General features: G+C 40.5%; 1 protein-coding gene across 1 annotated transcript in view; it reads right to left on the reverse strand.

The window, feature by feature from the left end:
* SNX4 (sorting nexin 4) overlaps positions 1–9,413 on the reverse strand; it is a 75,539-nt gene extending 66,126 nt beyond the window's left edge. Inside the window, exon 1 of the mRNA XM_029940723.1 lies at positions 9,261–9,413. Within this exon, the coding sequence (XP_029796583.1) occupies positions 9,261–9,401 (141 nt within the window). The 5' untranslated portion in view covers positions 9,402–9,413. The remainder of the gene's footprint in view (positions 1–9,260) is intronic.
* Positions 9,414–12,158: the final 2,745 nt, after the last annotated feature.

Genomic DNA, 12,158 nt, shown 5'->3' on the forward strand with positions numbered 1-12,158 from the left:
TTTTCAAAAGACACCATAAAAAAAGGGTGGGTACCTGGTTAGCTCAGTAGGTAGAACATGTAGCTCTTGAGTTTGGGGTTGTGAATTCAAGCCTCATATTGCGGGCAAATATGACTTAAAAACTAAAATGGTTATGGAGCGCCTGGGTGGCTCAGTCAGTTAAGCGACAGACTTCAGCTCAGGTCATGATCTCATGGTTCATGGGCTCAAGCCCTGTGTTGGGCTCTGCATTAACAGCTCAGAGCCTGGAGCCTGTTTCTAATTCTGTGTCTCTTTCTCTCTGTCCCTCCTCTGATCATGCTCTGTTTCTCTCTGTCTCTTAAAAAATAAATAAAAGTTATAAAATGGTTAGAGTGTCAAAGGTTATATGTACTTTACCCCAATAAAAAAAATTTTTTTTAAAAGACCATAATGGAAAAAAAGATAAACTACAAATGGAGGAAGAGGCTGTAAATCATATCACCTGATAAAAGACTTGTATCAAGATTAACTAGGGACACCTGGTTGGCTCAGTCAGCAGGGCAAGCAACTCTCAGGGTTGTGAGTTTGAGCTCTATGTTGTATACAGAGATTACTGAAAAAATAAAATAAACTTAAAAAAACCCATAAACTGATCATATAACCCAGTAATTACACCCCCTACAAATCTAACTCCAGAGAAATGTAAACATACATCCACATAAAGACTTATATATGAGTGAATGTTCACAGTATACAATGTCCATAAAATGGTGAACAGATTAAGAAAATGTGATATAACCATATAATCAAATATTATTCAGTAATAAAAATGAACTACTAATATACGCTATAACATGGTTGCAACTCAAAAACATTCTAAGTATAAGCCAGGCTCAAAAGACAATAGGTTGTATGATTCCATTTATATGAAATATCCCAAAAAACAAATTTATATAGAAAGTAGACAGAGGTTACCTACAGCTAAGGGTAGGAAGGAAGATTAACTACAAAGAAAAGAGAGAATTTGGGGGGGGGGTGATAGAAATGTTCTAAAACTGGATTATAGTGATGGATGGTTGCACAATCCTGTAAATTCCCTAAAAATTACTGAATTGTATACTTATAATGAGTGAATTCTATGGTATATAAATTATACCTTAATGAAGTTGTTCACAATAAGTCCATAGGGGCGCCTGGGTGGCTCAGTCAGTTGAGCGTCCAACTTTGGCTAAGATCATGATCATGTAGTTTGTGGGTTCGAGCCCCACATTGGGCTCTGTGCTGACAGCTAGCTCAGAGCCTGGAACCTGCTTCAATCGGATTCTGTGTCTCCCTCTCTCTCTGACCCTCCCCTGCTTGCGTGCGCTCTCTCTCTCTCAAAAATAAATAAAACATTAGAAAAAAATTAAAAAATAAATAAAATAAATCCATAAGTCCATACTGAAAAAGACAAATAGAAAGCGTAATGAGGAACAAGCTTTTTCAATTTCCAAGTGTGTCCCCACAAAATATTAAATACAAAAGGGAAAAGAGTAACTTTATATTGAAGCCTGGCAGAAACTGTGATCAGACTATTGGGCAAATACAAATCATGTGTGAACTGTTAAGCTGCAACTAGAACACAGCATGACTTTAGTGGCAATTTCTGCCAAAGATGTACAACCTTTCTCAGTAAACACTGAGACCCACCAGATTGGAGGAAATTAAAGAGATAATACAATTAAATGCAATTCATGAGTCTGGACTGGATCATTTTGCTCTGAAGAACACTGTCAGTACAACTGGCAAAATTTAAACAGTTTGAGGATTAGATACTAGTTATTTATCAATGTTATTTTCCTGATTTTGATGCCAGTACTGTGGCTACATGGGATTACATCCTTGTTTGCCCTGAAATACTAAAAGGTTTGTTTTTTTTTTAAAGTAATCTCTACACCCAAGGTGGGGCTCAAACCCTGACCCCAAGAACAAGAGTTGCAGGCTCTACGGACTGAGCCAGCCAGGCATCCCTCACACTGAAGTTTTGAGAATGAGATGAGAGAATATCATGGCAGTTCAGTGGCTCAGTCAGTTAACATCTGACTCTTGGTCTCAGCTCATGTCAAGATCTCACAGCTCATGAGATCGAGGCCAGAGTTGGGCTCTGATTTGACAGCACAGAGTCTGCTTGGGATTCTCTCTTTCTCTCTGACCCTCTCCTGCATGCGTATGTGTGCACAAGCACCCTCTCTGCCTCTCAAATAAATAAATAAATAAATCTTAAGCAAAATAGTTCCTGAGAAAAAGGGATCTTCATACTGTACTTGCTTATAAATTTGACACCATTTCTATAAATGAGATTATTTCAAAAAAATATTTAAATAGTCATTACATTTACAAAAGTAATTTTTGTTATGTTTGAGAGAAGGAAAAAAACAAAGACACACGTCTTCTAAATCATTACAGACGATAAAACCAAAGAAATTATTGTACACAAAGGAAAACCCAAAAACAGAAACCAAAATAAGGAAGTATAAAACCTTACAGAAGAAAACCAACTAAAAATAAAGCCAGTTAGGATAATGCAAATGTTTCAAATTCCCTATGGTAAACAAGAGAAAGTTTAAGACATAACACAAGGCATAAAAATTATAACATGGACAAATACAAATAAACTGAAATCAAAAGAAATCAGTATAGCAACAGGCAAAGCAGATAATTAGGAAAACATAAAATAACTGGAAATCAGGGTGAAAAAATTTTGTAATTAGAAGAGCTGAGGATCAATTCACCCTCAGATTAGTAGCCAGTTTGCCAGAATCTGAGTTTTTAAATCTCTCTGCCTCAGTTTATTCATCTGTAAAATGAGGATGAGAGTACTAACCTCATAACATTATTGGGAACATTTAATGAGTGAATGCAGGTAAAGAGTTCTAAAAGTTGCCTGGGCTGTAGCAAGAGCTCAAGTATTACCTATCACCTATTATTTGTAGGTTTAAGTTTTTGCGATTGTGAAACTAATACACACTTAATGTATAAAAATTGAAAAGTACAGAAAAAATTAAATAGAAATCACTCACATCCCACAACCCAGCACTAACCGCTGTTGATGTACCACTGTTCGTGTATTTTCTTACAATCTTTTTTTCCAGGTCTGATGCTACTGTGTTACTGAAACAGGTCAAAGATCCGATATTTAAGGACTATCAAATGAACTGACTTTCTTTGAGAGATACGTCTACAATAGTCAAAAGTAGCAGGTACTACATTAAAAATAACGTTATTTACTTAGGCCTAAGAGCAAAGCTTACTTCAGTTGCAGATAACTAAGAAAACAGTTATAATATACTATGCTTTTTAAATAGCATATAAAAATATGCTGTTATCTGTAAAAATATACTTTTTATCTATAAAAATATATTTTTAAAATATGACAGTGATTCAGAACACATTAATTTTTACTTAAAATATATAAATAAGTCTGAACAGTTTTCCAAAGTGAGTCAGAACATAGTCACAGTTCATGAAATCAATTTGGTGGTTTGTAACCAAGATTTCTTTTTATTTTTTTCTTTAAAAAAATTTTTTTTAATGTTTTATTTATTTTTGAGAGAGAGAGACAGAAAGTGTGAGTAGGGGAGGGTCAGAGAGAGGGAGACACAGATTTCAGGCCCCAGGCTCTGAGCTAGTGGTCTGGCTAGAGCCTGATGCAGGGCTTGAACCCACAAACTGGAAGATCATGACCTGAGCTGAAGTCAGTGGCTTAACCAACTCAGCCACCCAGGCGCCCCTCTTTTTAAAAATAAAGAACTGGCACACAGGGGGGCTCAGTCAGTAGAATGTCAGACTCGATTTCGACTCAGGTTATGATCCTCACATCATGCTGTGCATTGGCAATGCAGAGCCTGCCTGGGATTCTCTAGCGCATGCTCTCTCACTGTCTGTGCCCCACTTGGGGCACCTGCATGGCTCACTTGGTTAGGTATCCAAACTGGCTCAGGTCATGAGATCCATGATTTAAGCACTAAATTGGGCTCTGTGCTGACAGCTCAGAGCCTGGATCATGCTTCAGATTCTGTGTGTCTCTCTCTGCCCTCCCCCTGCTCACGCTTGCATGCACGCTCTCAAAAACAAATTAATTAAATAATTAAACAAATTAATTAAACAAAATAATTAAAATAAATTAATAAACATATCTTTAAAAAAAAGAAGAAAGAATAAGGGTTCCTGGGTGGCTTAGTGGATTAAGGGTCCAACTTCAGCTCAGGTAATGATCTCACAGCTTGAGTTCAAGCTCTACATTAGGCTCTCTGCTGTCAGCACAGATCTTCCCTCTCTCTCTGACCCTCTTTCATTCTCTCTAAAAATTAAATAGGGGTTGCATGATGGCTTGAGTCGGCTGAGCGTCAGACTTCAGCTCAGGTCACGATCTTGCAGTCTGTGAGTTCGAGCCCCCTCCCCTTGGGCTCTATGCTGACAGCTCAGAACCTGGAGCCTGCTTCGGATTCTGTGTGTGTCTCTCTCTCTCTCTCTCTCTCTCTCTCTCTCTCTCTCTCTCTCTCTCTCTCTGCCCCTCCCCTGCTCCTGCTCTCTCTCAAAAATAAACAAACTTTAAAATAATAATAAATAAACGTTAAAAAAAAGAACGTCAGAGAGTACTACATGAAGTAATGATTAAGTATTGTTTCCTGAACAACAATTATGTATGAAAGGATATGTATGCTGATGAGGATGCAGAAAATATATTTTGTACTGTGAGTCACCCTTGAAAAACAAGAGATCTGCTGAGGTAGAAAATGAGGAAAAAATTCTGGAGTATGATTTAATCATCTGATGCTATACTGATACATTCTGTAACTATCCCTTTACATTTTTTTTCCTTTTTCATGTTATTCTCACCCACACATGCCTCAAACCTTGCTCACAGTATCAGCCAAATGCACTCAGTTCTCTGCTGCCAATCAGTGAAGGTGTCACGGGGTATGCCGATTGCTAAGCAATAAGCATGAGTTGCAAAAGAACTCTGCCCTCACCAGCACTCCTAGGTCTAAAGCGTGCTCCTTTAAAAAAAAAAAATCATTTATATATATATATATATATATATATACACACACACACACACACACACACACACACACACACACACACACACATATCACTCATGACTCCCTCAGGCAATGATTTTTTTCTCTGGACACACACTGTTAACTATCAACTCAATGGAATCTTCCAGCCTAAAAAGAAGTTCTACTTCCCATTCCCTTGCTATTTCATCTCTCTTCTGCCAGGACTAATTGCTACTTTGTTGGAGATTGGATTCCTCTCTCACTTTTCCATTTTCTAAATTATTTTAAATAGAACGGACAATACTTAAAAAAAGAATACACTCTTCCTTACAGGGAAAAAAAAGTATGAAAGAAAAAAAAGAAGACTTCTAAATAAACAATGGAAAGTAAGAGGATTGAAGACTCACAGAAAGAAAAATAAGAGACTACGGAAGAGCTGAGAGCAGAATTTAAAGAATCCTGATTAGTGATGTTTGAAACCAAAGGAGATTTGAGACTTAAGCAGCGCTTGTTTCTATCACCCAGAGGTGCAGGGCAACTGGTATAATTACCTTCAGCCCAAACCTGCAGTCAAAAATAAGGCTGATGGGGTACTTGGGTGGCTCAGTCAGTTAAGCGTCTGACTTCAGCTAGGTCATGATCTCATGGCTCATGAGTTTGAGCCCTGTGCTGGGGCTTGGGATTCTCTCTCCCCCTTTTACTCCCTCTTTCTCCTCTTCCTCTACTCTCTCTAATAAAAATTAAAAGCTTAAAAAAAAAAAGGCTAAGATAAGGCAAGCTTTCTGCATCTCTACACACCATCTGGATCGATATTTTTGTGGTGAAAAACTGCTTGATAAATCAACGCATCTTTTGCACCTTTTTTTCCTTCTTAAAATTCTAACCAAAAGACGTACAGTATTGAAGCAATTAACTAGTCTATTTTTGACTTTTTTTTTTTTTTGGAATGAAGCAGCATGGCTTGCTGGAAAGAGCACTGACTTCAAAGCCAGGGAGGACCCAGGCTCAGATTCCAGCCATACCACTGACTAGCTTGTGATCTTGGTGAAATTACTTCTCTCTGAAGCTGTACTTTCCGATCTTTATCTGTCGTTTGAGGGTAAGTTACAGAATTAAATAAAAAGTAGAGCTTACTGTGCATAGCAGCCACAAACAACAAATCTTTCTGCTCAGACCACATTCCTAACAATAACAGTAACAACGTGGCTATGGTTATTGCAATACTTCTCAACTGGAAATGGACAGGAGAAGAAGGGATAGAAAGAGGGAAAGTGAGTAGATGACTCTCAAAGGAAGGGCTTGGGAGTTTTGGAAAGGAGGGGGACAACATACAGAGTATATGTGAATGTGTATGTTTAAACTCCTGATTCTTTAATATTTGATTCTGAAAATCTTTGTCCAAATGGCCTGTGTCTCTTAAATTACTAAAGTAGGGACCTGCTTCAAGAAACCCCGTAAGTTTAGTCACTAATGAATGGTATAGTTACAAACATTTTCCTAAAATGTCAGGTAATACAACTTTTATTATGTGATATCTTCTTTGGGTTTTCAAATATCTCAAACTTAATATATATAAAGCTTTTTTAATGAGGTATTTATAATCACTTCTAAATTAAGATAAATGGATTTTATACTATAGTTGTGACTTCATATTAGTTATCTAAAGGCTTTCACAAAAAAATTACAACAAAAATTTTTTTAAAGAATTTTTTTAAGCAATTCCTACACCTAACGTGAGACTCAAACTTACAACCCTGAGATCAAGAGTTGCATGCTCTATCAACTGTGCCAACCAGGTGCCCCACCAAAATTGTATCATAATTAAAATTAAACTCATGTTTTGTTGTTGCCAACAAAAGATAGGATTCTTGCCTTTTCAAACAATCTAAAATTGCTTTAACACACATCCATGAGATTGGCAAATACCTTAAGATCCAAAAATATTAAGTGCTGGCAAAGACAGAAAGCATCAGGCACTGCTGATGGGAAAATAAGTTGGTAAAATCACTTTGGAAAGCAATTTGGCACCACCTACTGGGGTTGTATGTGCTAGTATCCTACAATCCAGCAACCCCACACGTAAATTTATATGAGACATTTGCACCAAGAGGGGGTGCCTTGCTGGCACAGTCAGTAGAGCATGCAACTCTTGATCTCAGTGTTGTGAGTTCAAGCTGCACACTTATAGAGATTACTTTTTAAAAAAGGACATTTGCACCAAGAGATATGTAAGAAAAAGTCAATGATAGTAATTTTTTAGAAATAGCAAGACTCTTGTAACAACCCCAATGTCTGAATACACAAGAAGAAATCAGCTGTAGAATACTTATGAAATGGCAGACGAGGTGGCGTGCCTGGTTGGCTCAGTCAGTTGAGCGTCTGACTCTTGGTTTCAGCTCAGATCATGATCTCAGTGTTGTGGGTCTGAGGCCTTCGTCAGGCTCTGAACTGAGCATGGAGCCTGCTTCCGATGGTCTCTCCCTTTCTCCCCCACTATCTATAGATCTCTGTATATCTAAATAAATAAAATGGCAGACTATAGAGGCACATATATAAATGAACCAAGCCACATTTTGGATGAATCCCAAAAACATATTGAGCCAAGAGAGAAAGTAATAGTAAAATTATGTTACTTATGTAAATTTCAAAGTCAGGTAAAACTAAATAATACATTGTTTAGGGATATATGTGGTGAGATTATAAGAAAAGTGAAAGAACTGTTCATACAAAATGCAGAATACAGGTTACCTCTGTGGTGGAGGGAGTGAGCTGTAACACAGGAGATCATATGAGGGCTTCAATTATTTTGTGATACAATTATTTTGTGAGATATCCTCTCTGCCCTAATGATATACTTAATAATAAAAGTGTTTTGTTTTTGTTTTTTTTAAAGAGGGAACACAAACTAAGTCACAAGAGTGGAGACTTGCATAAAGAGCAAATTAGGTGTTCCTGAGTGGCTCATTTCATTGACTTTCCGACTCAATTTCAGCTCAGGTCAAGATTCTCTCTCTCTCTCTCCCTCTGCCCATCCCCTGCTCATCCCTTCTCACTGAATGCTCCCGCTCCCTCTCTCAAAAAAACAAAAACAAAACCCCACAAATAAAAAACTTTTAAGGCAAATAGTTTAAGAACCAAGGTTTTGAACCACAGAATACACACACATCTCCCACATTTAATAGGAGATTCTAACTTTTCCACAAATAATTCTACATTTTGTAAAAAATTAAATGAAAAGTTTTTAATTCACCCAAAAAAAGTCCTTTATTTCTCCACATTTTCCTAAGAAGGAGAAACTTTCCTGTGAAGTTCTGGTTATCGGGTCTCTAAACCTTACAGAGCCTTTCTCGTTACCCTCAGCAAACAACTTTGTTCTCTAACCATGTACTAGAAGGGTGGGCAGTTTTATATTAGCACTGACACCTGTTCCAGAAAAAAGCAAACTGATGACTAATGCACACTCTCGGGTAGAATGGTCTCATACGGAGTGCCTTGTTTCCGAAATGCTCAATTCAACCCGATCTACCTGTCTTGCATTATGCGCGAAAACACTGGAATGAAAGCAATTACAAGTATAAGATGATGCATTTTCTCCTCGGGCGATGAAAATCACTCATTACCAGGGGCCTCACAAAGCAGGTACGTGAGATATAGATGACAAACCGCACTGTCACCAAATGAAAAAAATTGCAGACAAATAAGGAGTATAATTTTTTTTAATTTGTCCCTTTTCTTGGATTCCACACTTTCTTCAATTTCCTGATGGCGGCACCAAGCCAACCATCCTTTATAATCCCAACTTGCTCCTCAAGTTCTCATCCCCTTCCTTCAGCACCGCTGCCCACTCTCCACGCCTCCGCTCGGCCCTCGCCTCTGCACAACCCCTCACCAGAAGGCCAACAGCAGCGTCCCTCTTCAGGACCTCTGAACACCGCACCTGCTCCAGCCCGGCGGGTTCGGGCCCCGACCTCCACGCCCCCGGGCCGCACCCACACATCTCCTCAGCTCCCCTCACCGCCGCCGCCGCCTTCTCGGCCCTTCTCTTCGCCCCGCAGCCCCAAGACGCTCGCCCCCAGAACCCCCTTTTCCACTGAGCCTCCCCCTCACTGCACCTGTGGCTCGGCCCTTCCACCCTGGAGTCCCCTCACGCGAGGCCTCCCCGGCCGAGCCCCCGGCCCAGGCCCTCGCCAGTCCAGCTCGGCCCGCTAGGCCCGGACACCAGGCCCCGCGGCCTCTGCTGCCCCTTCTCCTCACCGTGCCGTCCCCGGGACCCTCGTCTCGGGAAACCTCCGCTTCCTCATCGACTGCGGCCTGCAGTTCCGCGTCGGGGTGGCCCAGCGGCTCTAGGGGAGCCGGCTGCCACTGCCGCTCGAGATCTGGAGGTGCCTGCTCCATGTCTGCAGTTTGGCGCGGTGGACCCAGTGCGCTTGCGCCGCCGCGCAGCGCGCCCCGCCCCCTTTCCCGACCCCGGTCGCCGAGACTCGCCTTCCTTCCCCAGCCCTGGGGACCGAGTCACGAGCCCCTTCCAGAGCTTCCCCGCCGCGCGCGGAGCCCCTGCCCCTGCCTGGATCAGCGGCGGCTGAGACCCACAGAGCTCCCTTGCCTTTGGCTGAGGTGGAAAAGCGCTGCTACTCAGGAACTGGCCACAGCTGCTAAGCCGGGGTACACAGAAACCGCGGAGAACTGATGAAGAGCGAGAAGGGGAGAAGAGGGGAAGGTGGGAACCGTTCGGATTGGTGACCACCTAGAAAAAATGGAAACTCGAAAGAAATCGGAGGCCGCGGTCTGACCTCGCTCTCGGCCTCTTTCTCGCCTGCCTTGTAGTTTCCATTTTTTACCGGGAAAGATCGGATCGGCATAAAATTAAAAACTTTTTAGCAGATCCAGTAACACATTTAGCAAAAGGTAGCACATGCAAGTTTTTGAGAGAAGGAAAGAAGTGAAGCGGTCCTTGAATCCGTTGCGTTTCTCATCCAGAGATTTCTGATCCGGAGAAACCCGAAGATTATGGTCATTTTCTATAAACATCTATAATGAATTTTCGGGACCGGCTTTCTTGATAAGCATTCATTATGATAACCTGATGGGAAATGCTCACCGGGTATAACAGGATGTGGTAGTTGGCAGTTCCTTATATGCAAAGTCTGGTCATCAACTTTTCCATGACAGAAACCTTATTCTGCCTAAATACCTAGCTGTTCCAAATTGAGACACACAATGTGCTCTTCCTGGATTGCTTTCTCGGCCCCCTCACCTCACCTGGTGGATTTCCCATTCATCCCTAAAACCTCAAGTTATAATGTCCAAATGCTAATATCACTTTGTTAATAAATCAGTTAGGGGCGCCTGGGTTAAATGTCCCACTTGGCTCAGGTCATTATCTCACCTTCCAGAGTTCCAGCCGGGTGTGGGCTCTGTGCTGACAGCTCAGAGCCTGGAGCCTGCTTAAGACTGTGTCTCCCTTTCACTCTGCCCCTTCGCTGCTCTTCTCTCTCTCGCTCTCTCTCTCAAAAATAGACATTAAAAAATAAATCAGTTAAGACATTGCTTGTATTATTTTACAATTATTTATTTATATGTCTGTCTGTCCCAACCCGACTTTGGACTTTTTTTTTAAAGCAAGGACCCTATCTTGCTTTTCTTCCCCTCTGATCAAACAGTAGTGTGGTATGGTTCTTTTTCCCTAAGAAAAGAAAAAAAAAAATTAAGGAAGGAAGGAAGGAAAAGAAAGAAAGAGAGGGAGAGAAAGAAAGAAAGAAAAAGAAAAAGAACCTCAAGGCAACCTGGTTATACACCTACCTGACAACATCTCTCAGGACCTTGTAACATGAGACCACTTAATCTGTCTACATGTTTGTATCTTACCATTTATGGGAGACGAAGAAGTAGAAAATACATTTAAAACTATGCCACTTGGCTTTTGGGGCTCAGTTCTTTGGGTAAGAAGCCAACTGAGTTGTGCTGGCACGAATAGTTGCTTCCTGGAAAGAAAAGCCGCTGTGTGATAATCCTGCAACATAGGACATCTACTCAAAATTTTAAAGGCATTTTATCAGGGATTACTCATACTAGGCAAATTCTCAAGAAACATATTTTTTAAATCAGAAGACTATTAATTTATCCTCCAAGGGACAGATTCGTAACCATTATCCTGTGACTTTCTGCCAGTTTTGAGATTCTCAAGTTTCTAGAGTCATTAGGACATTTCCTCTGGCCTGGTGATTTGAGTACCTCATCCTGCACTAAGAACAAGGAAAAGGGGCTTCACAGACAGGAGGCCATAGTGCTACATGATATTTCTAAAAAGAAAAAAGAAAAAAAACTAAAACAGTAGAAACATGTTTCCCCTTCATTCTGTGGGGGAGCAGAATACATGACCCCAAAATATGCCACTTTGGCATGTGTATTATTTTTGAGCTGAAGGCAATCAAAATCCAAAAGAGTCAAGAAAATTACTTTGACCTCTCCCTTAAATACCTAAAAGAATGTATGGAGGCCTGGCCCAGAAAGACAACGATTACCAGAGACAACTTTTTATCTGGGTGACCCATAAGTACAGCTAGGCAAACCTCTAATTACCGAACATCCGCTCTTATGAGTGTCCTGTGAATTACCCTCCTCTCCTTTGAATCCCAGGCCTCTATCCCATTCCTTAGCCCAGGATGGCATCTAAGCCTCAATTATTTCCTGACATGTTCATGGATCTCATGTTCTTACGGAGCTCCCATACCTACATAATTGAACTTATTTTTCTACTGTTAATCTGTCTTATGTCAATTAATAGACCAGCCAAAAGAATCTAGAATGATAAAGGGAAATTTCCCCTCCTGTTGCAATTCACACCTCTTTTTTTGTAAGGAAAAAAAATATCAAGACAGCCTTTGAGGCAGCTCTTTCTGCCCACTGGTCCTATCCCTGTGCTTTAATAAAATCATATTTTTGCACCAAAAAACAAAATAAAACAAAACAAAGACTGCCTTTGATATCAATTTTTAGTTAGCTAAATGTAACTTTGTCCGTATATTTTCTAAGAGATACCCTTGAAGAAACCAAATTTGGAAAAACAAAAGGGTACTGCCCACAGATCCCTAGAAGCAGAAAGCACAGAATGTCATGCATAGTGACTGCACAGAGAAGCAGAGTGAGAGGGGA

The sequence above is a fragment of the Suricata suricatta genome, chromosome 5, assembly GCF_006229205.1.
Source record: "Suricata suricatta isolate VVHF042 chromosome 5, meerkat_22Aug2017_6uvM2_HiC, whole genome shotgun sequence".
Classification (NCBI taxonomy): Eukaryota; Metazoa; Chordata; class Mammalia; order Carnivora; family Herpestidae; genus Suricata; species Suricata suricatta.